A 26435-nucleotide genomic window follows, 5' to 3' on the forward strand; every position below is an offset into this window, starting at 1 on the left:
AATGGAGAATACCACCAGCTATAGAGAACACCAAATCCCAGCAATAATACATTATATACAGCGCAATGCAGAATAACGCCAGCTACAGAGGACTACAAATCCCAGCAATAGTACATTATAGTATAATGTACTATTGCTACATTCCTCTATAGCTGCTGGTATTCTGCACTGCGCCGCTGTATAATGTACTATATTGCACACCACACTTTTTTTTTACTTCCACCGCGCCAAGCTTGCTCCCATGATGGACTACAATCTTAACACAAACTAGTCGTCAATCACTGGAGCCTTTTTTTTTTTATCCGATTAACCGATTAATCGAACCTAATAATCGGCCAACTAATCGATTATGAAAATAATCGTTAGCTGCAGCCCTACACTACACCACTGCAGTAATGTATAAATGAAGCCCAGAATGAAGCATGTACTTGTATTAAGTATAGTAATACTGTATGCAAACAGAATAATAACCCATTAACCCATTATAGCCAGCATCAAATGCCTTCTTATCTGACAGCATTTAATCCATGTCAGAGGTTTTACAACCTTCCTCACTCTATTTACTACAAACAAAAAAACTGTTGGTGGCAGCTAGGATTAACATTCACATGTATTATAGATATGATGCAGCATTACGCAACATGACCATTATCAGTTTACCTTGATCTTGTTCTCTTCTATCAGATACAATGCCATGGCTTTTGCCAATGCTTCAAAGAAAAACCATGAATACTGCAATAAAAAAAGGAACATAATGAGTATAAAAGTACAATGAGCTCTAGAGGATTAGTTTTACTATATTTATTTTAGCTTTTGTTTTAGATGTTAAATAATATCTTTGGTCGAAAAAACAAAAACAAATATGTATTTCTGTATTGCATTTCTATAAGTTCTAACCCACTCCTAATAACCATATAAATATAGAAGTTTGTAAACTTACTTATTGAAGTTATCCATAGGATGTACTTCCTCTATGCACTGACACAACTCACAAAGCCTGCCTTCTGAACTACAACTCAATGTCTGAACAATGTAACATTATCATTGCTTGCTTGAAGAAATGCATGATGGGCTATGCAGCCTTGAGAAATGTAGACTGAATCACAGCAGCAAGGAAAGAGGTGCAATGCACACTGGGAATCCTGGAAGTTGATGAAAGTCATGGGCAGACAGAAGGCAGCGCTCATTACATAAAAGGGATTTTGTTGATTACATTTCCAAAAACAACTCTGGTATGTATTCTTATTACAATGCTGATGTTATAACAGGATAGTATATGTTGTCACTTGAGAACTTGTTTAAGCAAAATGGACAAAATATTGGCATACGGTAAAGAGTACAATTTAGGTTTAAAGTATTTTAACTGGTTGAAGCATTTAACAATGTTAAACCACACTGGTCTATCAACAGGCAAATCGGTAAATGGTCCATGATATCAAATAAACTCTTAGGCTTTCAAGTTTTGCTCCTAGAATTGTCCTTGGATTTGAAGGTTCTGTAAACCCAAAAGTTGTTTTTCCCTAACTCCCAGATATCAGAAGGGGGGTTCTGATTAGTTGCTGCATTGTGGACACTCTTTGTTTAATAAAAGGAGCTCATATGTGTGAAATACTAATGCCCAAAAACCTTTATTAATAATAAGGAAATAAATCATACAAAGACAAATATGTTCAGGACCCCATGTTTGGAGCTCTAGTACCACAGGCAGAAAGGGGAAGGAGGAGATCTTGCATGGCCGGTATAGTGGGTGCGTCAAGCTCCCAGCAGGTGGATGAAGCAAGATGAGGCTGAGCTGCAGGATCAGACCAAAGCAAGTCAGGAATGTTATGGGAACTCTGGAGCCAAGTTCAGATGGGCCTCAGTGGTGTCTGGGTGGTCTGCTTGAAGTGACTGCGGATGGCGCCACCATCTACAATCTGTGTTAGGGCTCCATTGTGATTTGAATGTTTGAAAATTGGATTCCAGCTTTTGACATAGTCATTTTACAAATCTAATTGGGGTGCAGGTGGGGGAAAAGAGACGGCGTGGGCTCTCCAAACCATAATGGTGCAGAAGCTTATATGAGCCCGTTAGAGTGCTGTGTTGCAAACTGCAATTAATCTTTATGGCAGTTTCTCACCGCACAAGCAGGATAAAAACAGGGAAATGGCTATGGGCTTGCTGGACAGCAAAAAGACTATACTTACAAGCAGCAGAAGTATGGTGTGGTATTAGGAATATTACTGGGAATGTAAAGATAGACATTTGAACACACTTAATATAAGGTACAGTTAGCCTTCAAATGCATGTAACAGCTGCCCAATGCCAACTAGAATGTTAGGGCTTCCTCAAGAAAGAAAGTTTTCAGTCTCTCGCTGAATGCAAAACACCCTTTTAAGCATTCAGTCATCTGCACATTGTTTTGCACACCCATGTTCTAACCTAAAGGCATTTTGTTAGAATTACGATTACTTTCTTTATAGCAGTGGTTGCTGTACAATGGCTGTTATAGTAACCGGGTACCATCTAGGGGTCATTTATCAGTACTACATTCTAAAAGAAAACATTCATCAACAAGACAGTTAACTCAAAGCATATTTCTTTCGATTTTGTAAAGTTGGAAATTGATGTGTTCAGCTGCTTTTTAAATCATTTCCATAAACACATTTACAAGGAGAACCTTTAAGGAGAATACTGTACTATTCCAGCCTGGGTGCTCAAAATTAAAGTTAAAGAAGAACTCTCATGAAAAAAAATAAAGTTTTAATGTATCTGTCAGGGATTTAAACTCACGACCCCTCTCATTTCCATAAGCTCCCCTTAGCCTGCCCTATTGCCTCTGTTAATCGCCCCTCCCCATTGTCAACCTGGACCACTGTGAGGTTAGCCCTGAATCCCAGCAGCTTTGCTATCTATAACTGGTGTCACCTAGAATGCACCTGCATCCAACTATATGATTCACCTCAAACAGCACCAGTGTCCCACAACTGTCTTTTATGAAGCTCTCACTTGTAACCCCCCCCCCTACATCCACTGCACCCGACGCCCTAATTTGCTGTACTCCTATGGCTGAAATAAATTTGACCATCATTTAAAACTACTCAAAATTATGCACACAGTGTCAGGGATTTAAACTCAAGACTTCTTGTCTGCAGAACTGGCACTTTACCCACAGCACCACCATTAGAGCTTTGGTTTCTAAAATCATGGCCTTATCAGACATACAAACTGGACACATAATATTTGTATAAAAGAGGCAAGATACTTGTTTAAAAATAGTTGCACTGTGCACAGAATTAAAAATCATATTGGGTTTCTGAAGTTTAAAGTAGAAACAGTTATTTAACTTGGTGATTTTGGCAGTATCCCCAGTTTCCACTAGTGCCCTGGATTCAGAAATGAGAGTGTTATTAGACATACAAACCAAGCACACAAGCCTTACAGATAGTTCAGAACCCACAAAGAGGCACTTTATAACTGCTTTTAGAAACATAGATTTGAAGAAACCATTAAGTTTTGAAGTTAAAGTAGAAAAAAAACAATGACAATTTTACTAGATTGAATTAAACAGATAAACCAACACCTCAACAAAGCATGCCCGTCCCTGGATTCGAACTGAGAACTGCAACGTTGCACAGCAGACACTTTACCTGCTTGCATTATGTCCAAAAATTGTTAAAAAAAAAACAAATAAAATGGAGTAGGTGGGGCTTACAACTACTTCAAACTAAGCTTGCCCCACATGCCACCTCCACTGCACATGTAGGATGCCATGGATTTGATCTCACAACCACTTGGCTACATAGCTGGCAGTTTAGCCACTGCACTGTCACCAAAGCTGCTTTTACTAGCTTCTAAAAATTACAACCTAATTAGACATATTTTTTTTAAAGATAAAAAAAACGAGTAGGTGTGGTGTACAACATTACTACTTCAATTTAGCCATTGCGAAGTGGGGACTCAAACTCATAACCTCACATTTGCAAAAGTAACATGTAATATGCAGAATGTACTGGTAGTGGCCTGCTTTTCAGGGCCACTCACAAACACCACTGGTAGTACAGCAGGCAGAGTGTCAGTTGTGCAAACATGGGAATTGGGGGGATAGATAAAGACAATCATGGAGCTGTCATGTTGGAGATACAGGTGCTGGCATAGGGAAAAGTAATTGGGCGTTAGCTGTGGCAGAGATGCACAGCAAGATCATACCAAGTGGAGGAAAGGAGCAGTTAAAGTGGGGGTGAACTGTCCAGGAGGTGAAGGCAAACATGGTGCTGTTAGAAAGGAGATGCGTTAGAGTAACTAAGAGAGAGAGCTGTACCAGATCAGAGGATGCATTGGTGTAGCTAATAGGTAAAGCTGTACCAAACCAGGAGGGAAAGGGGGAGCCAAGAGGGAAAGCCGGACAAGGAGAGTAACGGGATTAGAGAGCTAAGAGGGAAAGCCAGACCAGGACAGCGATGGGAATGGGTAGCTGAATGACAGTTAGGAAAGGGGTAGAACTGCATTATCAGGGAAAGAGGACCTGGATTATAAGAGGGTACAGTTGGAGGGGGAGCCCAGGGGCTGAAGGAAAATTGAGGCTGTTGGATGGAAGATGCATGTGGGAAAAGGGGTTGGGTGGTGGCTGAGAGGGAAAGAAGTCCAAGACTAGGAGGGTGAGGAGACAGGGGGGCTAAAGGCCAGGTACTTGCAACCCGATGAAAGATTAAACTTAAAAGTGGGGACTACAATGTGCATACAATAACTATTTTGTGCATTATATCTGCTGCGTTTAATGCTACTTTTGCCTGGTTTATGTTTCCACACTTGGATGGATGGATCAAGCACACCCGTGAGCATTGAAATGTTTCTAATATCTGCTACATCTGGAATGATTGATGAAAGATAAAACTTGGAAGTGGGGACTACAATGTGCAGTTAATAACCATTCTGTGTACTTATTTCCTAAGAGATAACACGGCTCCGGATTTTGGACTGTATTATTCCCAGATAATTTTACTGGAATCTTATATGATATAAATATCTTGAGAGAGTGGAGGGAATGCACAGTACTACGCCTTATACATGCATTATTTATTATGTGAGCGGAGTGCTTTAGAGACTGTGGTATCATGAGACAAGAGGCGTTTAATTTGAACTCGCTTCAGAATTACTGTCTTAAGAAATTGGTGTAGGGACCACTTTGGGGACCTGCGCACACAGGGGACATAGCCTGAGGATATTTACCTATACCATGCGGTATCCTATGTTTGTGATGCTATGTATTTTTTCCTTTATTTGTGTGTATATTGACTTTGTAATAAATTATGATTACTTATATAATGATTCTGTCTGCATGGGATGTGACGAAAATCTGTTATTATGTAATATTTTTGTATTTAAGGGGGTAGAATTGTCAGAATCAATGTGGGTGGGAGATGAGGTGACTTGAAGGCAAAGGTTATTTGGGGTAGAGGGTGGCTGAGAAAAATGCAGTTTCAGCCCAAGAGGATGATGGGAAGGAGGAGTGGGATCACAGGTGGGTGCAGTAGAAGGTGGTAAGCATTGTCTGCAATGCTTTCCAGAGCAGCCCTTGCTGCCAGAGACCAGTGCTGTCACTCAAATTTCCATCTTCTTGCTAGCAGTGTATTAAACTGTCCAACCACGCCACTTAGCAACAGCAGGATGGATTTGAATGGTGCACATGGTACCCTGGCAAATACAATAATACTTTAATATATTTTGTAAGACTTCTTCTTTAAGGACCACACTTTGCAGAGTTTTATGCAAAGGCTAGGATCAAGTGCTGGTGTATTTTTTGTAATGTCTACTGGATTACTTCCCCCACCATGTGTACCGTTCCTATGGTTGCAATAAAAAAAGCTAATCTCCAAGCAAATATGAAATTTCATGCAAAAGCAGGGAATCTCTAATATTTAAGCTTGCTTTCTCTTATAATGTTTTACTCTTGCAACGTTCATAGCAAATGGTGCTTCAGGCAGTAGGATCCCAGTCACCTCTGTCTGCTCTATGTTGGCAGAAAGACTGGTCACCTCAACACCCCCTGTAGTTTAATTTTTGTTAGCACCGACATAAACATGCCAGTGCTGCCAGAATTAGTGGGCTAGTATATATTTGAAGCTTCTCCTTCACCTCTGAGAACCTTTCCTCAATGGTACTAAGGTGACAAGGATACTGAGAGGTAAAGAGGACACAGCAGAAAAGCAAAGATTACTACATGCGGGGAGGTATGCCAGCAGATATTTGGGGGTCGGAGGTTTAAGATGTTTAAAAACTCTATGCAATAGATCCAGCGCACAAACACCATGTGTACAGGCTGCAGTCTCATGGCAATTGTAGCTCTGCAGGTGCCCTACCTACACAAGGATGCTACATATGGCCAGAACCACATATGGCCCTACCTACACAAGGATGTTCTCTGTGGCCAGAACCACAAGCAATATTGAACATTGATTAATGATGTCACTGGACATAAATATTATCCCTGAAGGAAAGGTGGGCAAAGTATTAACCTATACTGACAGAGGAAGGGTGGGGTGCTTAAAAAGATAATAACTAGTGATGGGCTTTCATTTGAGCGGCTGGCGATTTCTGATTTGTGTGGTGCAGACACATGCTGGGGGTCTTCAGCTGCAATGAGCAAGTCAGGACTTCTGGTGTGTTGCTGTACCTTAAACAAGGATGGGGCTACCTCCATGGTATGCCTCTTCTAATTTATTCATTGCTATATTTACTGTATGTCCTAGTTTGGAGTCTTAAAACATGTATTGTTGTATTGTCTGGTATAGCCCCAGTATGTCACTGAGGATACCTGTTCTCCGCTACAGAAGATATTATTGTATTACCTTTAACAGCTTATTGATAGCCAGGAAATCTGCAGACTGTTTCAGCACCGTGATCATTGTCGTAGCCAAAATGTCATGCAGTACTTTGCCCTGAGTAGAATTTGTCTTCTGAGTCTTAAAGACATACTGCAAAATCAAACACAAAAATATATTTTATCATTATGAGAACAGTGAAACAATAATACAACGAATATGATGACAGAGGATTGTAACTCCATTTATTAATTCATCTCATAAACAGAAATTGATCAGAAGTCTTAAATTCTCATAAGTTCTTTTTCTTACAAACAGCAATGATATCACAAACATCTCCTTTTTCCTGTTTCCTCAACAGGCAGCTAATTTAGGCTTGCAGTTATATGTTAGCCTGAAGTTAGTGGTATTTTAAGAAGTAGTATCCCCTCTGATAATCTTCATGAATTGACTTTAACATGTGTTTATGGCTAGCTTTAAAATAATGGACCAATGCAATTGTCTTACCTTAATAAAAGACCGGAGGTAGTGATCCAAACCTTCTTCGTGGCATTTTGATACAATGTGGAGAAGAACCCTGCCACAAAGCAAAAGAGGATTATTTCAAATCACCTATTCTGACCATATACAAGACAACTTGTAGCAGTTTTAAGCTTTTGATCCTAAAATGATCACACATATTAAGGCACTCTACCACTAACAATCTATATATGTGGCATGTTTCTAAATATTTAGCAGGGATGATAACAGGTTTCCTTCATATGTTCAATCTTTTTTGTGACTGAAATTGTCGGGAACCTGCTTTATAGTGAATCCGGTAGATTTCGTCAGGCTTTTCAGAGGCACCAAATAGGCTCAGGTGTGTGACCCACAGAAGCAATCTATAGTTCATAATCATATCAATGGACTTACAGACTACAATTCAAAGCAACCTCGTCTTCGTGGGAAAGTGTTGTCAAAACTTGAAAGAGCTGCATTAGAATAACAGGCAGGAACTGGATCATGACTTGGACTTCCATGGCATGCAGGCACTGTAGAAACAAACAATATGGGTGTTATTCACAAAAGGGTGAAGAGTTTGGAGAAGGCAGGAGAAGTGAACAATCTAGGACAACATAGCTGAACTGGAAAGTGAGCTGACTTGGAGAACGTTTCCAAATCAGCTATGTTGCCCAAGATTGTTTACTTCTCCTGTCTTCTCCAAACACTTCACCTCTTTGTGAATAACCCTGTAAGTATTTTCATACACTTCTGAGGTCTAGAATGCAATGCATACAACTATCCACTAGGTGTCAGAAGAGATACAATTGGCAAAGTTATTCAAGCTATCCAAATGTACTGTACTATACGGTACATTTCTTACTTCTCTGCATATTGGATTCAGCTTTGGAACTAGTGATAACATTAACAGGTATAAAGCACATTTTAGTAGTAGGAACTGTATACATGGTACACACCCTACACAACTTAGGTGCAACCATCCTCCTTGCAGCGCATCACCCATGGCCCCATTTACTTGCCGGCTTACTTACGCAGCTGACAGGTGGATGTAAGCAGCCGGGAGCAATAGCCAGACTGCTATTGGCCATTGCAATTTGAAATAGCCAATAGCAGGCTGGCTATTGGATCCCTGCCACTCAGATGAGGAGCTGAAAGTTCTCTCTCAGGTACACTCCTCTGCTCAGGAGGGGGTACAATAGCCAACCTGCTATTGGCTGTTGCAATTTAAAATAACCAATAGCAGGCTGGCTATTGGCTATAGCTTGCCAATCAGCAGTTGGCCACACCAAGACCTGGCGACTGCTTTCTGGATTAGCACAACTGATTGTTTTCTCCCATTAAAGCCTGCAGTGTCTGGGAAGGGGAGCATGTGCAACCCAAATAAGAAAGGTTTTGCTTGGTTCATGAAAGGTTTTTTTTTTATTTATGAAGCTCTTGTATTACATTATGAACTGTATTTGAGGCCTGTTAAGACTGTACACAGGAGCCTTTGGAAGTAGATTAACATTAGCCCTGGATACAAACTCTTCTTCTTCAGATCCAAATACCACTCATGGCTTTCCATCTCAGCTTTCCATCTGAGCTTTCCATCTCAGCTACCCTGCTTTTATGACTAGTGCTCACTTATACATGGATACACATTTATAATGGATCAAACAAATTACAGCTTATTTTCTATAATAGGAAAGCTCATCAATATATTATGACACTTGCATGTTCTTTGCGGTATTCATACTTGAGTGTTGAAAGCAGCATTTAAATAGTATTTTATTTTTGCCTAAAAGGTGGTTACATTGTGTCTCCATAAAAATGTACACACACACCCTAAGTGTTCCTGACAAACTTCACCAAGCCACCAAGTCTTGTTATTTGTGTGCCCATCTCTTTATCATTTGCCTGTCTGTTATAATGCAAATGTCCATGTCCTACCTATCTATATTAGAGATAGAAGATGATCCTCAAGGTTGGAGTGAGGACAGCTCACTACAGACTGTTGAATCCAAAAAGACGTCACAATAATACTGGTGCGTAGGGGTGCTCCAAAGATGAGCGTGCCACAGTTGTTCAATTAAACTTTATTTGCCACAGTAGAAAGTCACAGCACTAGCCAATACACTTTGTGGGCTTGTTGGTCCCCAATGTGCAAAAAAAGCGCCAAAACATGCTAAACACCCTAGACAAAAACGCCTGCTAATATGCGCGAAAACGCTGACGCCTAGGTGTGAATGCAGCCTTAAAGTTATTGGTGAGTTGGTAGATCACATACAAAAAGAATACCTTTAAATACTTCACAAGGTCAACAGGAACTTCCTTTGAACCAGACAGGATCTTTTGGCAGTACTCAAAGAAATTGTACAGATGTAAATCCTAAAAAAAATAAAGTGACAGGTTTACAACTTGATTAGATTAAAAAAAATACATTATTTAACCACTTGAAGTCCGCGGTGTTAAACCCCCTACCTGGCCAGGCCATTTTTCAGTATTCAGCGCTGAGGTACTTTGACTGACATTTATTCCGTCATGCAACGCTGTACTGAAATTAATTTTATACCATTTTTTGGGGATATATGGAGCTTTCTTTTGGTGGTATTTAATATATTAAGGAAAAATTACTGAAATAAAAAAAAAAAAAAACTGTTTCCCCTAAATTAAATGATAAAACATTTATTATTACCCAATTTTTTGCTAAAATATAAGAGACGGGGTCACATCGGGTAAATAGACACCAAACATGTCAAGCCTTAAAACTGCACACTCGTGCAAAACCTCAAAAAACTACAATACTTTAGGCGATGCTTTAAAAGCTTTTACCGCTCATGAGTTTAGTGTTATCAGTGATTGATGGCCCTAAAATGATTGCTCTCACTCCGAAGTTCGTGGCGATAGCATGTTTAGCGCAATTGTAATTTTCGCACACTGGCGCATTGAACGCGTATTTACGTTTATATGTGCGTAAACGTGGGAGTGGGGGACTTAAACATAGAGCCGCCGATCGCATGTATGTCAAACAGCCGGTAACGGCTGTAAAAAACGGGCGGGTTTTTGCTGCCCGTATGCGCGCGCTAGGGGGCGCACACGAGCAGAAAAAAAAGGCCGTCTCATGACGGCAACCCGCCAATGTGAGTCCGCCGTGCATCCGTCTTTTCACAACGGGCGGACGGCAAGAAGTTATTGTAGATTATTTATCTATCTATCTATCTATCTATCTATCTATCTATCTATCTATCTATCTATCTATCTATCTAACTTTTTACTTGTTTCTATCAACTTTGTAGTATTTACAGCAGACATTGCACCTATTTTGGTACAGGATGTTTAGTCTGATTACTTAGAAATTCAGCAAAAACTACTGGCAAATGTAGGCTCCCAATCTTCTAAAAATAAAGGTGCATAAATATAAAGGTGTTCAAAGTCAACACTATGTATTGTCTATTGCTATTTTTTGTCTATGGCATGCAACATTTCACATGGAATTTGTTATCCAAACACAGATTTTTTTCATTTGAGGAACACTCTTTTCTCAGCCATGCATCTATAAACTTAGTACACTTACTTGGGTATAGACTGTGGACTCCAAATGGCTTCCAATTTTGAAAAGTGGCTTGGCTCCATCCACCCACTTGATATCACTATTACTCTATAGTGGAACAGGGGAAAGAACAGTCAGTTAAATGTCCTACCTAAGGGCAGGCACTATAGTGTAACTACTTTTTCTTTCCTTAACCAAATAAAACCATCCTCAGTGTGCTTCTCTGAAACTATTTTTACTTTGATGCTAAGGTATGGTTTCCCTGACTTCAAGTCAAACCCCTGTCAACTGCCTTGCCTTTGTTTAATGAGAGGGACTCAGTGGCCAGATTGGACAGGGTAAATACAGTTAGTAGGCTTAGTCTTGAATGTAGACTGCTAGCATCAAAACAAATCTATTTTCAGCTAGGCGCACTGTTTTCAGGATAACAACTTTGCTTTTTAGGAATACAGTAATACCTTGGTTTACAAGTAACTTGGTTTGAGAGTGTTTTGCAAGACAAGCAAACATTTCTGAAAAAGTTTGCTTTGATATACCAGCAATGTCTTGCAATAAGAGCAAAATTTTGTAGAAAAGCGCCACTGAATAAGGCTGTAGCAGTGCGAGCGATGAGTCTGTTTAACAACAATGCAATGTCACATTGGATAGATTCCTTGTTAAGGTTTCACGAAATGAAAAAGATTCCATTTAGTCAAGAGATAGCAGTGATTCCGTTAGTGATAGTAAAAGTCGTCCTACACAATAATCCTCCTCTCTCTTGTCCCCCTCAAACCAGCCACGAAGGTACAGGTAATTGGTTTATATTTCTTTTATATTTTGTAGAGTCATGTATGTATTGTACATGAATATTTTTGGGTTGTGGAACAAATCATCTGAATTTCCATTATTTCCTATGGGGAAATTCGCTTTGATATACAAGCGCTTTGGATTACAAGCATGCTGCCGGAACGAATTATGCTCGTAAACCAAGGTATTACTGTACTTTTATTCTTTAACAGGTTTGCTTTAAGGTTCAGTTCAAACTTCCTTTGATAGATCCCAGTTTTATATCTGGCATATTGAAAATGACTTAAATAATAATGCTGGTCATAAACAAATCAATTTTTCATGCAATCACCTACTTGATCCAATCAAAACGATTGTTTGATGCAGCAGTGCAAATCAATCCAATCACTTTCAAATTAAAATACGTATGGGGTAAAATTATACTGAAATTGAAAGTGATCATAATCGATCAGCAAACGGCCTGGAAATCATAAAAATATTCCCATCATCAAATTTATTTCATTTGACCGAAATATTAGTGAACAACAATTGATAATACCTAGATATTAAATCAATCATTTTATTAAAATGTCAGATAAATACATATATGACCAGCAGAAGAGATTAACACTTTAGGTATCTTAGTGGCATGCACATTATCTAAAGATGGTTGCCATGTGCTTAGTATGATCCCACTGCAGGATGTGATAAGCAGAAGTTATACCTTCCTTGTATCTGGATCAGTCTGACTCAGATATCCGGGGGCAAGACTGGCAGAAACTGGCAGCTGCTGGTCTGATGTAATAATTCTACCCTCCTTCAGCAAGCGGACCCAGCTATACCCAACTGTAAATGAGAACAGAAAAGTTGAGTCTTATAAAATATACCTAATAATCATAATAATAAGGATTTCATATTGATATGACAGATTGTTATGTTTAATCCTACAGGCATCATCCTCTTGCAATTCTTTGTATGTAGGAATGCATGTAAAAAATGATATAAATAAATTATACTAGCTTGAATGGTATGATAGGAAGTGCAATGTTAGGTGTTGTGCAAATTCTGTGCTTTTGTCTAGTTGGCTTTATGTGTCAGTTGCATCCCAGCTGTACCATGTTAACAGACCATGATCAGAAATGATTCGTACCGGGGGTTTCAGCATTGTCATGCTTCTTACTGCTTCCCTTTGAGTTGATGTCACAGCTCACATGATAGAAGGTGAACAACAGGTGGTGCTTGTGATGTAGATGAAGAGGAAGCTCAATTTTTATCTGCAAAAAAAAAATCTATGTATAATATTATCTGTACACAATTTAGTCAAGAGATAGCAGTGATTCCGTTAGTGATAGTAAAAGTCGTCCTACACAATAATCCTCCTCTCTCTTGTCCCCCTCAAACCAGCCACGAAGGTACAGGTAATTGGTTTATATTTCTTTTATATTTTGTAGAGTCATGTATGTATTGTACATGAATATTTTTGGGTTGTGGAACAAATCATCTGAATTTCCATTATTTCCTATGGGGAAATTCGCTTTGATATACAAGCGCTTTGGATTACAAGCATGCTGCCGGAACGAATTATGCTCGTAAACCAAGGTATTACTGTACTTTTATTCTTTAACAGGTTTGCTTTAAGGTTCAGTTCAAACTTCCTTTGATAGATCCCAGTTTTATATCTGGCATATTGAAAATGACTTAAATAATAATGCTGGTCATAAACAAATCAATTTTTCATGCAATCACCTACTTGATCCAATCAAAACGATTGTTTGATGCAGCAGTGCAAATCAATCCAATCACTTTCAAATTAAAATACGTATGGGGTAAAATTATACTGAAATTGAAAGTGATCATAATCGATCAGCAAACGGCCTGGAAATCATAAAAATATTCCCATCATCAAATTTATTTCATTTGACCGAAATATTAGTGAACAACAATTGATAATACCTAGATATTAAAACAATCATTTTATTAAAATGTCAGATAAATACATATATGACCAGCAGAAGAGATTAACACTTTAGGTATCTTAGTGGCATGCACATTATCTAAAGATGGTTGCCATGTGCTTAGTATGATCCCACTGCAGGATGTGATAAGCAGAAGTTATACCTTCCTTGTATCTGGATCAGTCTGACTCAGATATCCGGGGGCAAGACTGGCAGAAACTGGCAGCTGCTGGTCTGATGTAATAATTCTACCCTCCTTCAGCAAGCGGACCCAGCTATACCCAACTGTAAATGAGAACAGAAAAGTTGAGTCTTATAAAATATACCTAATAATCATAATAATAAGGATTTCATATTGATATGACAGATTGTTATGTTTAATCCTACAGGCATCATCCTCTTGCAATTCTTTGTATGTAGGAATGCATGTAAAAAATGATATAAATAAATTATACTAGCTTGAATGGTATGATAGGAAGTGCAATGTTAGGTGTTGTGCAAATTCTGTGCTTTTGTCTAGTTGGCTTTATGTGTCAGTTGCATCCCAGCTGTACCATGTTAACAGACCATGATCAGAAATGATTCGTACCGGGGGTTTCAGCATTGTCATGCTTCTTACTGCTTCCCTTTGAGTTGATGTCACAGCTCACATGATAGAAGGTGAACAACAGGTGGTGCTTGTGATGTAGATGAAGAGGAAGCTCAATTTTTATCTGCAAAAAAAAAATCTATGTATAATATTATCTGTACACTACAGATACTGTTAACAAAAAATCATATCCAAATTTAAACACATATAGGGCCAATTATAAAACAGTGAAGATGACATTTACCAAACATTATGTGCAGGTGTATCTTCCAGGTGTATGTGTTTTAAATTACAATGAATTATTTGCCTGCAGGGAATTTTTGGTGAATGTTACATTTACTGCTTTATAAATATCCCCCTTACACTTTATGTGTAAATGGAAAAACACAGGTTCTACATTTTTCAGAATTGTTTAAAAATATGTAAGACGCCCATCCTGTGAGTAACTGTATAATGAGAAGTATCTAAATATTTCTTAGATTTTAGCAATAGAACACAAAATATAAAAAAGATCCTGTATCTTGCAAAGTCTATATCCCAAGCATTCAATATATCGAAACTACACCTGCAGATGTATAACAAGCGCTCTGTATATCCTTCCCAATACTTAAGCTGAATAAACAAAAAGAATGATTCCTCACCTCATCATAGAACTCTGGGTTTTGATTATGATGTAGAACAATGGCATATGCTCTTGTCGTGAATACTGGACCACCAGGCTTTCCGTAAATGCACTGCAACCAGAAACAAGATTTTAAAATGAATGAGTAGACATTGCTGAACACTGTTCCATGCATATTTATTTTTGAAGCTTGTGTCAATGGCATCAGATTGAAATCCGCTTAAGACACTTCTGAAACCATTAACAATTCACTAACAGGTGCATTTCATCTGCAGTGGAGCTTCTACTGACTTGCTTCAAGCGGGTTTTGCATTCCTATAGACTTGTATGGAAAATTAAAACCCGCTTAAAGCAAACAAAAGTCCACAGACACTGGCCGTAAAACTGTTAAAAATCCAGTCAGTGCTTTGGGAGGGACATACAGTTCTTTCCTCCTTTGATGTTGCTTTGACACAGCCTCATAGGTATAAAGATGCTCAGTTTTGATATATCTGTCCATCTCCACATTTGCTGCAATACATTCTTCTGAGGAGAATTAAAGGATAACTGTACTTTTAGAAATTCCAAGTAGTGTTGTCAGTCCTGCCTGAGTTCTACCCTGAAGGACTACAGAACCCCTGCCCCGCTTCATATCATATGGGGTAGGTGTTCTGTAATCCATCAGAGAAGAGCTTAAGATTGCATTGAAGCAGAAGCACAATACAAACTTAGAAGCTCACTATGTTTCTAGCGGGAACATCAGGCATACAGTATATCTGTTTCGCTGCATTTTTAACCACCTCCCGTCCATGGCCAGTCGTGAACGGCCGGATGAGAGCCTTACAGGAGCGGGAAGGCGTCTTAAGACATCCTGCCCCCCCCGCTCATGTGCGGCGCCCAGCGCGCACACGAGTGGGGAACCTTTCAGAAATGTCAATAGCCAGTGATGGCTATTTAGTAGCTGCAGGTCCCCCCCGCTGCCGGTCCCGAAATCCGCTGTGCCCGGTGCGGCTGGGACCGGCACGGTGACTCTGTTACTGGAGATCAATTTTGGGTGTGGTCATTTTCTGCGATTTCACGGGCGCACGCAATTTTAAGACTTGACATGTTTGGTGTCTTGTGTCCCCAAAAAATGGTATAAAATTTGTTTCAGTACAGCGTTGTATGACGGAATAAACATCAGTCAAAGTAATGCAGTGCTGAATACTGAAAAATGGCCTGGCCAGGAAGGGTATTTAACACCCTGGTGGTTAAAGTGGTAAAATATAAATCTAATGAACAGCATCTAGCACCTATGGCTTTAAGCTGCATATGTGTATAAAGGAAGTGGTAAAGGACACCTTTAGTGCTTGTGCATCAGGCTCATCGGAATCTCGGAATTCGATCATGACTGCAATATTCCTGGCCTGAAGGGAAATAAATGATCACAAAATGAATTTACAATGGAATATGAAGCATTACATCCCATTATTATCATCCTTATCTGGTCTTTGTTTACCTTGGCAAAGGATTTCTGGTTATCATACTTTAAGAGCAGAGGGCAAACATAGAAATGGTTGCGGTAGGTAGCGAACGGGTAGCAGTATTTAGTTATTTCTGGAACAAATTCCTCCACTTCCACAGCAATCTTTTGATTTTCCTTGTTATACGGCCTGACCGGAATATAGGAAGAAGTGACGCAATCTGCCAGGGGGACATAATCAGTTCATGAATATTAGTTCAAGAAGCTCAATTTGACCGTACATAGTCAAATCTCTTAATGACAATGATGTGAGCTAAAAGGTCTGTTGGGTTGCAGAACACATTAGCTCCCATTAAATCCCTGACTTGGCTATCATTGTACTGAGGAGTCTGCCCAGATAAAAGAATGCTTACTGTGTATGTAAACTCCATTAATGAACTGAATATCTGTTGACCATGTCAGAAATTCAGACCTGTCCTGTACATACTTTTGGTGTTAGTTCAGTGAGTTTACTTAGCCCTCCAACAGGGTTATTCACAAAAGGGTGAAGAGTTTGGAGAAGGCCGGTGAAGTGACCAATCTAGGACAACATAGCTGAACTGGAAAGCGAGCTGAATTGGATAATATTTTGTCCTAGATTGTTCACTTCTCCTGCCTTCTCCAAACTCTTCACCCTTTTGTGAATAACCCTGCTATTTTTTTTCTTGGGACTAGAGAACAACTAGTGTCTATGTTGTGGAGATGGGAGAGTGGCTGGGTTTTAGTAGTTGAGCAACAGACAACTGGGCAGGGCTGACACAACTCAGTCCACAAAAATGCTGTGTTGCTAACCAACAACAGGACTCAGGGCTCGTTCACAATATATGCAGTGACTGGCTTTCATCAGCAACTGAACAATGCCAGTCACTGCCAGGGCACATAGAAAACAATTGATTGCTATGTGCACAGTTCACATCATAAGGTGCGTGTAATGTGTGCCATGCTTTGAAAAAATGCAGACATGCTGTGGGCAACAGGAGAGCAGCTAATATGTAAAAGCAGTATCCCACACACTTACAAACTATGGGGTCTATTTTATAAATGTTTATAAATGTTTTCACCCAGGATTCACACAACTTTCACAATCTTCTCTCTTTTTTGGATCTTGTTTAAAAAGTAATGTTAAAACATTTATAAATAGACCCAAACTCTTAATTATATCAGCATATAAAAAAGAGCTTGAAGGCTTCCATCAGAAGAGAGCTACAGCCATGTCTTGTGTGTCAGACCAGTGAATGCCGTCATTACCTCCTAGTAACTAGATTTATTTTTAATTTGCTTAGGAATGCTCATCTACAATATGTTTTAAAGCTTGTGGCTGTTCATCAACTCTACCATGATGTAATTTCATCTGGCAGAGGACTCACCCACCCTATCACATGCTGTTTGGTTAAAAACTAAACAGTTCCTGATGACATATCTTTAATCTGAAGTACATTTGCTTCTGGAACTCACGTGACATTAAGAAACACTAAAAAGCCTTGTCAGTAAAGAGTGCAAGGTGCAAAGTGCAGAAATTCATAACAACCAATTAGAATTCATGTTACTAAAGACAAATCAAGACAAATTGGATTTTTACACACACATGCGTGTGATTTTTGCACAGCATAACGTATTTATCAACCAAAAGTCTCTAAAAGCATATTTCCACTAATGCCATATATGGAAAAATCATGAACATGATGCATATATAATGCTGCATCACAGTTTAGACAAAAATGGTTAGCTCATGCATTTACATTCCTGCATTCATCAACGCAAGCAACACAACATAGAGCTAATTTACACAACATCACCTTGCAAATTCATGCAGGGCTTTGCACAACACACCTGCTGGGTGTGTACACACTACAAAAGGTGTTTAGATTCCACCCATAGATCATGCTGGGAGGGAACACACTACAGAGGTGTATACATGTTCGTGGTGTGTTTATAAGGTTAGTAAATCAACCCCACACATTTAAATATTTTAGTTCACTTTTTAGAACATGAATTGTTCCTGAAATAGTGAGAGTGGAATGAGTTATCCCTAGAGAGGATGCAGATTTAATTTACCATTTTACTAAGTTCCAATGTGATTGGCAGAGTAATCCCTACATTGGAAGAAACATGGGAAATCCATGAACTGTAATAGAGGTCAGCTAAAGCTATGCCTGCTGTATAGGAAGAATGTTCATACTCTACTTTAATAACACACAGTGAATGTGATCATCATCTTCTTCTACTACACACAGCAGAGGCCATGCTGAGCAATATGGAGTGGAGTATTTTCAATGCATGCTTACAGGAACAGGAAATTATGGACAGCAATCATACCATTTATGCCATATTTATAATCTAAAGTACTCACTGGAAAAGTCTAGAGGAACGCAGTCTATAGAAACATCCAGGTGTCCAGGAATCACTTGTAGCTTGGTCTTTTCTGGTCTGTGACAGGCAAGAATAAATACTATTGTGAGCATATGTGGTTGGTGCTTAATCTCAGAATGTAATGATCAGATCTTGAAGAGATCTACAATTGCCTTGTACTGGCATCCTAAAGTGACTCTAAACCCAGGTAAAACAAAAATATGTTTAATAAACGGTAGTTGTAACTATCTGTATCCCTTCTAATAATACCATTGTACGGTACAGCTGCAGCTTCCTTCATGTGGATGGCTATTTTGAATCTATATGTTCCCACTATAGCTGGGAAAGTAGTCACCCTCCTCTGCTTGCTACCAACATGGGCTACAACATTACGTGCCAACGGATCTAGCACCAGCATGTAAAAGCACAGAGATTACTACCATTCATAAAATCAAAGGGGATGCATGCACATTTAATTCAGCAAACTCAAAGATGGAACTTGTAGTTTGCACCCACAGGACATAAACAGGAAGTGAAGGCAAATGATCCTCTGCTCGGGGCACATGGAGATGATAGTTGAAAGGCAGAAAAATGGTATGTGAATATTTTTGGCAGATTAACAGATTTGCAATAGATATACTATTGATGGATTAAGAGTTGATTTTAACACGGAGTGTTTAGTGTCACTCCAATTACCCCAAGGAAATTGATTTCATATGCAATTTAAGTCTTTCAATCTAGTACCAGTGGAATAACCCACACCATTAAAAAGAATTAAAAAGAACATTTACTTAACTGATAACAGTTGACATGTTACAGAAAATATCAGTCTTAAGCTTCACTAACCTCAGTGAAAGGGTCTAAATCTGAAATCACTGCAGGTTGTAGAGTTTTGATGGTCGTATAACCCTCTGATATGACATTATTATTATTATTTAATCTAGCAATACAGTATATTACTGTTTAATATTGTATTTATTCCTTGTCATGAGTGACTAGTGTAAAAATGAACAAAGATCATTATTGCTATGACACAAAGGGGTTGAATTACTTAAAGAGGATGTTCACTATTCATTCAATTGGATATTAATTTGGTAAAATGAATGTGACTTTGTCTCTATTTTAAAGAATTAAAAAGAAGCTCCTAAGGCAAAAGTCTTGTAATGCCGTCTTGAAGGGATTAAAGGAGAACTATGGGGTCAGGGGTTTTCCCCATAGTTCTCCTTAGGGTAACGGGAGGACACAAACTAGCGTCCTCCCATCACCCTAAGCTCAGTATACCGCGAGCTACAGCTCGCGGTATACTGAGACCCCGCAGCCGGAGCGGATCCCGACATCGATGTAGAGATCCGCCCAGCTGCGTGAGTGACAGCTGGCTCTGCCTATCTAGAGGCAGAGCCAGCTGTACCCGCCCCCTCCCCCGTCCGTTCCGCCAGTCAGCGCTGGAGGATCGGAGCGGGGGGAATCCATCCCCTCCCCTGTCACGGCAGAGAGCCGTGACAGGATCGAAAAGTGAGCGAACACCGTGTTCTACCCGGTCACAGGCCGGCTAGAACTATGAGGTGAGTGAGAAGCACTCACCTCATAGTTCTCCTTTAACTTCATCCTGGATGGCACTGACACCTAAAAGTCTTGGTCACTTAACATTCATTTTACAAAGTGATCATTTAGTAAACTGATTGTCTGATACCCCAGAAGAAAAGATTTTATATTATTTTTATACCGGAAGTTGGAAGACACCAACTGATATTTTCTCACAGACTTAACAGAATCTGAGTTTGCCATTTGATCTTGAACTCTTGCACAGTTTAAAGAAAAGTATATTTCAGCTTTCATTTTAAGGATTCTGATCCTTCACTCTGTGTAGATGAGCGTTGGGTCAGAAGTATTGTGTTTGTACTACTTTCTATAGGAAGTGAGTATCATTGTGAGTATAAGCTTGGAACATATGTGCAAGGATGGACAGATATCTGCTTAACCATTTTATAGGGAGATATCTGCCCAACTGTAGCTAGCCTAAGAAAAAATGTGGCCAGCTATAATAGAAATGATGAAATAAACAGAAGTTGATAGGCCAGACAAGCACATACTTCCTGTATTCAGCCAGCAGCTTGAGCAGGTCATCGATGGAAAGTTTGCTGCTATCCTGTTTATACAGAGGAGAAAATTTCCCTTCAATATCCAGATTCCCTTGAGTGTCCTTGAATACTGGCCTTAAAAAAAACACACACACACACACACATATTTACACTGAAAATGGAATTATAACTGATTTCATTCAAAAATAATTTTTCTAAATATTTTGAAGATTATAATTTCTGACTGACTCATATTATATTTTCTTTCCTGTATTAAAAATACGAATTTAATACAGGGGTCCAAGCACTTGACAGGACATGTGGAGGTGACATGTGGTAAATGCCACTTTCAGATTACTGAAACATTTTTCATTAATCAGGTTGTGGCCACAACCTCTGATGCCCACAACAAACTTTACAGCAGTCCCGAAAACCAGCCAGTGATATTTCACAGAATTTAAGAATGATTACCTAGCAGCCCAGGCAAATGGCATCCTGTAATGACCAAGGCGACTGCATACTTGTTTAGCAATTTTGTGAACCTTCTGTGCCGTCTAGGAAAATTGAAAAAAAAAAAAAGATTATATAAATGCATGACACACAAGCCTGGAGCTTGAGTTTCTATTGTTGTAAGCCTCTTCATATGCTGATAAGAACCAACCATAAAAGGAGCATAGATTTAAATTGACAGATTATGGTTTTTATTGCTTTCAGTGTCCATACTGGGGAAACTCACCGTTCTCCATTTGTCCTGGTGACCATTGTCGATGAGATGCAAAAGCATGGGAAATTCCAATTTTTACAGTCACCAGAAAAGGAGGTATGGGGAAGTTTTCTAATAAGGACAACGGTAACACTGACAACTGCCCAAGAGTGAGTGTACCTTCAATTGCTGCTCTGAAAGTAAATATCTCCAAGAAGACACAGATAACAATGAAAAACCTGACAGAGATTCTAATCATTCTCCACTCTATCCAAAGTTGAAGACAAACTTGTCGGCTTTAGTAATATTTTAAAGTGAACTTGTTCCCAGACTATGTATCTGTGATTTTATGAAAAGAGGGGTGGAGGAGCAATATTGTACAAAGAATAAAAAAGAGGGTGAAGGTTTGCTTTAAAATATGTAAATTCGTTAATGCCCATAGTCTGGACACGGGTGCACTTTAATGGTATTATTATCCTCTTGGTAGCCTTGTCTTAAATAGGACTCTAGATTCCACTATGCACCAAGATTACCGCACAGATAAAATCACTGTTCACCTTTTAGCATTAAATCTAAGAGGTGACATATGAAATACAGGCTATTCTATAAAAATACAGGGTATGCTATAAAAATGACATGATTATCATGTGCTGTGTCAAATCACTACTATCCAAACATAAGCAAAATGTATTTACTTTACAAAGATATAATTTTGTAAATAATATTTCACTGTATACATTTATTAACTCTCTGATATAACACCTGCACTTTAGGTAGAGCCTACCTTTATTTATATACACAACTTTCATTTCTCCAATATATCTAGAAAGGAAATGCTTGTTTAAACAGGAAGCTATTCATTTACTGCAAAGGAAGTTTTTGAATAATAGCAAGGAAGGAAGCTACACAGCATTAAATCTATTGATAAACAATGAGTAATTATAATGATTTCACTTGCTAACAAATCATATGATTTCTGGAAGCATCTGCACTTTATAATAGTACCTTTGTAGGGTCAGAATTTTTGATGTACGGCTCTGCGCAGTGTGTGATATTTCCCTGTAATACTTTTTCCACACGCGCTACCAGGAAAATCTCAGGATGTGGATTTGTCACTGAAAATATTCCCTGGAAAAGAAAAGAATGAGTAGAAATGTGTAATCTCCCCTCCCCTCTGTCAAACAGCACTATCATAATAGGTTGAATTTATTTATACTGTATAGTGACTACTGTCTAAGGAATATCTGACTTTACTTCTATACATTATCATAATAATTAAAGGTCCTGGTTCGTCAAGCTGCAAAAGCATTTAGGGCATCCTCAACAGTCCTTAAAGAATGCAAAAATGACATGTGATAATATTGACTAAGAGGCTACATTAGCATACACTACGGGGTCTATTCACGAAGCTGCCGAGGGCAGCCGAGTGAATGACCGATCTGAAGTGAAGTGAGCCGAACACAGCGATTCTCTTTAAGCCTAGTCATGTTGGTCCTGTGCTTCCAGCTTTCTTGCCCCAGGCCTAACTTTTCAGGTGAACACTTAGATGGTATACCTAGTACAATACTTGAAGTTCCCCAAGTGATCTCTTCCACCTTGCCGTTTGTGTTGCTCTCTGTCAGAATGATGCAGTACGAGCAGCAGGGGAACATCACAGTGCTGAACCTTCACATCAGCGCTACAAAGGTTTGTATAGTGTTACATAATGGCTGTCCCAACAAAAATAAAAATATGAGTAGAAGGCTTCTTCATTATTATACGGCATTAAGGAAACACATTTTAACAAGTTCTTCCAGCAACTTTACAGCAATTCCAAATGCTTACCGCTGCCATTTTGCTGCTGTTCCTGTTTTCGGTCAGCACTATGTTTTAGTAGGTGACAGCTGTTTAATGTCACGCTATCAGGATTGACAATGGTGCTCCAGAAAAGCTGAAGCAAGGTTAAGATCTCATAGATGCCTTCCTAGGAATCAGACTGGAGGGCTTGGTTCGTTCAGCCCTTATATATAATATAATATATCATAATATAATATATAATATTAATGATTCACATTAAAACTAGGGGTGTATTTTAGAAACCTTTTGCAGAGTGAACAGCTCTGCGAACATCTTAGTTTTAGATTCACACTGCATTATGGCAACTAGATGGAACTGAGGAGCCAAGAAATAGTGGCCATAATCTGGTGCAAATTAAAAACTAAAGACGTTTGCAAATCTGTTCACTGTGCAAACATTTTGTACATACACTCCTTAGTGTAGACAACTCCCCAAAATCTGTTATTTCTAAAATTCATTGGACAATACTTTGTTGGATTCTTTGTTGAATAAGAAGTTTCATAGCACTATTAGAGATTTGAAGACACCTTACCTCCTTTATGTATTGGAAGTGAGATTCTGGGATTCCATGGATAAGAGTCTCACTGGCTGACCCGCTCCTAGAATTCCTGGCTGTATCACAGGAAGGGTTACTTAACATTTCTCTTACTGCTGGAGGATTGAGATCCACATGGAAGTCAGCTGAAATTTTGCAGTTATTTTTCACATCAAAAAGTGCCAAGCTCAAAAAGAACGGCTCCACCTGAAAAGATTACATTTGCTTTTACACATATGAAGTTACTGTAATGGTTAATTTGATGACAGAAACGCAAACAATCCCTGTCAGTCCATTGGTGGAGTAAATTCAAAATCTTGTCTTAAAGTGTATCTTGACCCATCATCAAAATTATAATATACAGTAATACCTTGGTTTACAAGTAACTTGGTTTGAGAGTGTTTTGCAAGACAAGCAAACATTTCTGGATTTTTTTGCCTTGATATACCAGCAATGTCTTGCAATAAGAGCAAAATTTTGTAGAAACCACCACCGAATAAGGCTGTAGCAGTGCGAGCGATGAGTCTGTTTAACGACAATGCAATGTCACATTGGTTAGATTCCTTGTTAAGGTTTCACGAAATGAAAAAGATTCCATTGAGTCAAGAGATAGCAGTGATTCCGTTAGTGATGGTGAAAGTTGTCCTACACAATAATCCTCCTCTCTCTCGTCCCCCTCACACCAGCCACGAAGGTACCGGTAATCGGTTTATTTTTCTTTATATTTTGTACAGTATTATATTACAGTACAGTATTGTAATCATTTTTATATGAATATTTTTGGGTTGTGGAACGAATCATCTGAATTTCCATTATATCCTATGGGGAAATTCACATTGATATACAAGTGCTTTGGATTACAAGCATGCTGCCGGAACGAATTATGCTCGTAAACCAAGGTATTACCGTATTCCAAATTTTCAGGTTTTTTTTCCTTTACTTTTATGTGGTGATCCTGCCAGTAACACACTTCCTGTCCTAGGGTGAAAATGCTCACTCACTGTATTGTATCTATGGAGGAGCAGCACTGTCACCCTAGGACAGGTAGAATGTTAGGACTACACAACACATCTCCCATTCTCCTTATTTCCATAACAAAAGGAGAAGGTCTTCTGTAGTCCGCAGAGATAGCTGCAAACAATGTAACTGTTAACAGTGCAGCAAGAGCACAGGACATTATCAGCTCACAAGGTTTGTGACAGGATCAATAGGTATTTTTTAGCAAACTTATCAAATATAATCAAATGTTTTTAAGGTATATTTAACAGACGAAAGAGGAGCAAATAAGAGACGTTGCTTGTTAGGGATTACATACACTTTAAGTGGTGCCACCTTAGGGCAGGATAAAAATTCATCCTGATCCCAAGATACTTCATCTCCACCACACAATGACGGAAGATGTCTAATGCAGGATTCATACTCTTTGCACACAGTATAAGGAGCTCTCACCATGCCAGGAAAACAAAGGTGATGCCTACTACAGGTGGAAGAGCTTAATGCAGGGGTGTTGAAGGTACCTCAAGTGCCTCAGACAAAGACAAATGGCAGTTTTGGAAATTTTATATCAGCTTTTATTTGGAAGAAAAGATGATCTTGAATAGTCATTGTAGCTGTCATTGTGGTTGTTTCTATCAATTTCCATCACATTCTGCAATTGTTTGCTTGAAATTGGCAGACTCTGAAAATAATAGGTGGTAGATTGATGTGGACCGTTATATTTTATGGAATTTTTTTAATCACCTGAAAGCTTATGGAAGACTTACAAACAGGGATGTAACTACAGATCATGAAGGCCCATAGCAAATGGGGCCCCCTTCCACCTCCAGGCCCAATAGCAGCAGCGAGGGCTGCTATGGCTATAGATTTTGTGCCACTTATTACAAATTTGCCATATGTATGACCAACATTAGGTTAGAGGTTTTACTTTAGCCATTCAGCAACAAGTTTTATAGGAGTTTAGAAAACTATTAGCAACAAAACCCTTTCATCAACTACGATCTTGTCTTTAATACACCACAGATATTGTGTATTGTGACTGACATACATCTTCTGATTCAAAGCTACAGATAACAATAGCTAAATGTGTCCTTGGTGTGCAATTCATCTTCTCTTTTCTGTACAACACACATATTACATATAATGTGGCAATTTGGGTATTTATGTTATATATGAAAACATCATGAAACTCTTCTTTAATAAAAGGCAAACTAGAGGGTAACATTTTGGAGATTGCAATGTCATAACTTGGAAGAAGTACATACATTTGTCAGGGGTCCGTCTGGATTTTCAGTCACATTCATAACTATATTGAGACTCAGCTCCTGGCAATTCACTAAGAAATGTCGGCTGCTCTTTTCTTCAAACGGTCTTATATCTGGCTCAATCCCAGAGAAATCCAGCCGCTAATAAAAATACAGGAAAAAAAATTTGATTATTTGTTACAATTAAAAGTACAGCCAATCAGGGCACTATTGCTTTGCAAAGAGTTTTAATCTAAAACTGAGCATGTTAACAAGATGAGAGAACAAAAGGATGACCTCATCAGTTTCCTCCTACAACCGCCAACCTGAATACTTCTACCATGTGTTGGGATGGGGAAGGGGGGTTTCCCATAAAAAGCAATCATTGTGGAATGCACTGCACCCTGAACCTATCATTTGTATCATTTTCTCATGCAGGTTAGCAATGCTTAA

The 26435-nt window shown here is 38.9% G+C and overlaps 1 protein-coding gene across 1 annotated transcript in view; it reads right to left on the reverse strand.

The window, feature by feature from the left end:
* DOCK11 (dedicator of cytokinesis 11) overlaps positions 1-26435 on the reverse strand; it is a 197325-nt gene that overhangs the window by 116910 nt on the left and 53980 nt on the right. The window contains exons 11-27 of the mRNA XM_018558995.1: positions 26004-26144; positions 23740-23949; positions 22377-22499; positions 21140-21222; positions 20681-20803; positions 18592-18668; positions 16239-16423; positions 16081-16146; positions 14781-14873; positions 14140-14263; positions 13714-13835; positions 10855-10938; positions 9579-9668; positions 7713-7831; positions 7308-7377; positions 6828-6953; positions 661-732 (exon numbers count right to left, since the gene is read on the reverse strand). Coding sequence (XP_018414497.1) covers positions 661-732; positions 6828-6953; positions 7308-7377; positions 7713-7831; positions 9579-9668; positions 10855-10938; positions 13714-13835; positions 14140-14263; positions 14781-14873; positions 16081-16146; positions 16239-16423; positions 18592-18668; positions 20681-20803; positions 21140-21222; positions 22377-22499; positions 23740-23949; positions 26004-26144 — 1908 coding nt within the window. The remainder of the gene's footprint in view (positions 1-660; positions 733-6827; positions 6954-7307; positions 7378-7712; positions 7832-9578; positions 9669-10854; positions 10939-13713; positions 13836-14139; positions 14264-14780; positions 14874-16080; positions 16147-16238; positions 16424-18591; positions 18669-20680; positions 20804-21139; positions 21223-22376; positions 22500-23739; positions 23950-26003; positions 26145-26435) is intronic.

Source organism: Nanorana parkeri, unplaced genomic scaffold, assembly GCF_000935625.1.
Source record: "Nanorana parkeri isolate BGI_ZX_2015 unplaced genomic scaffold, ASM93562v1 scaffold373, whole genome shotgun sequence".
NCBI lineage: Eukaryota > Metazoa > Chordata > Amphibia > Anura > Dicroglossidae > Nanorana > Nanorana parkeri.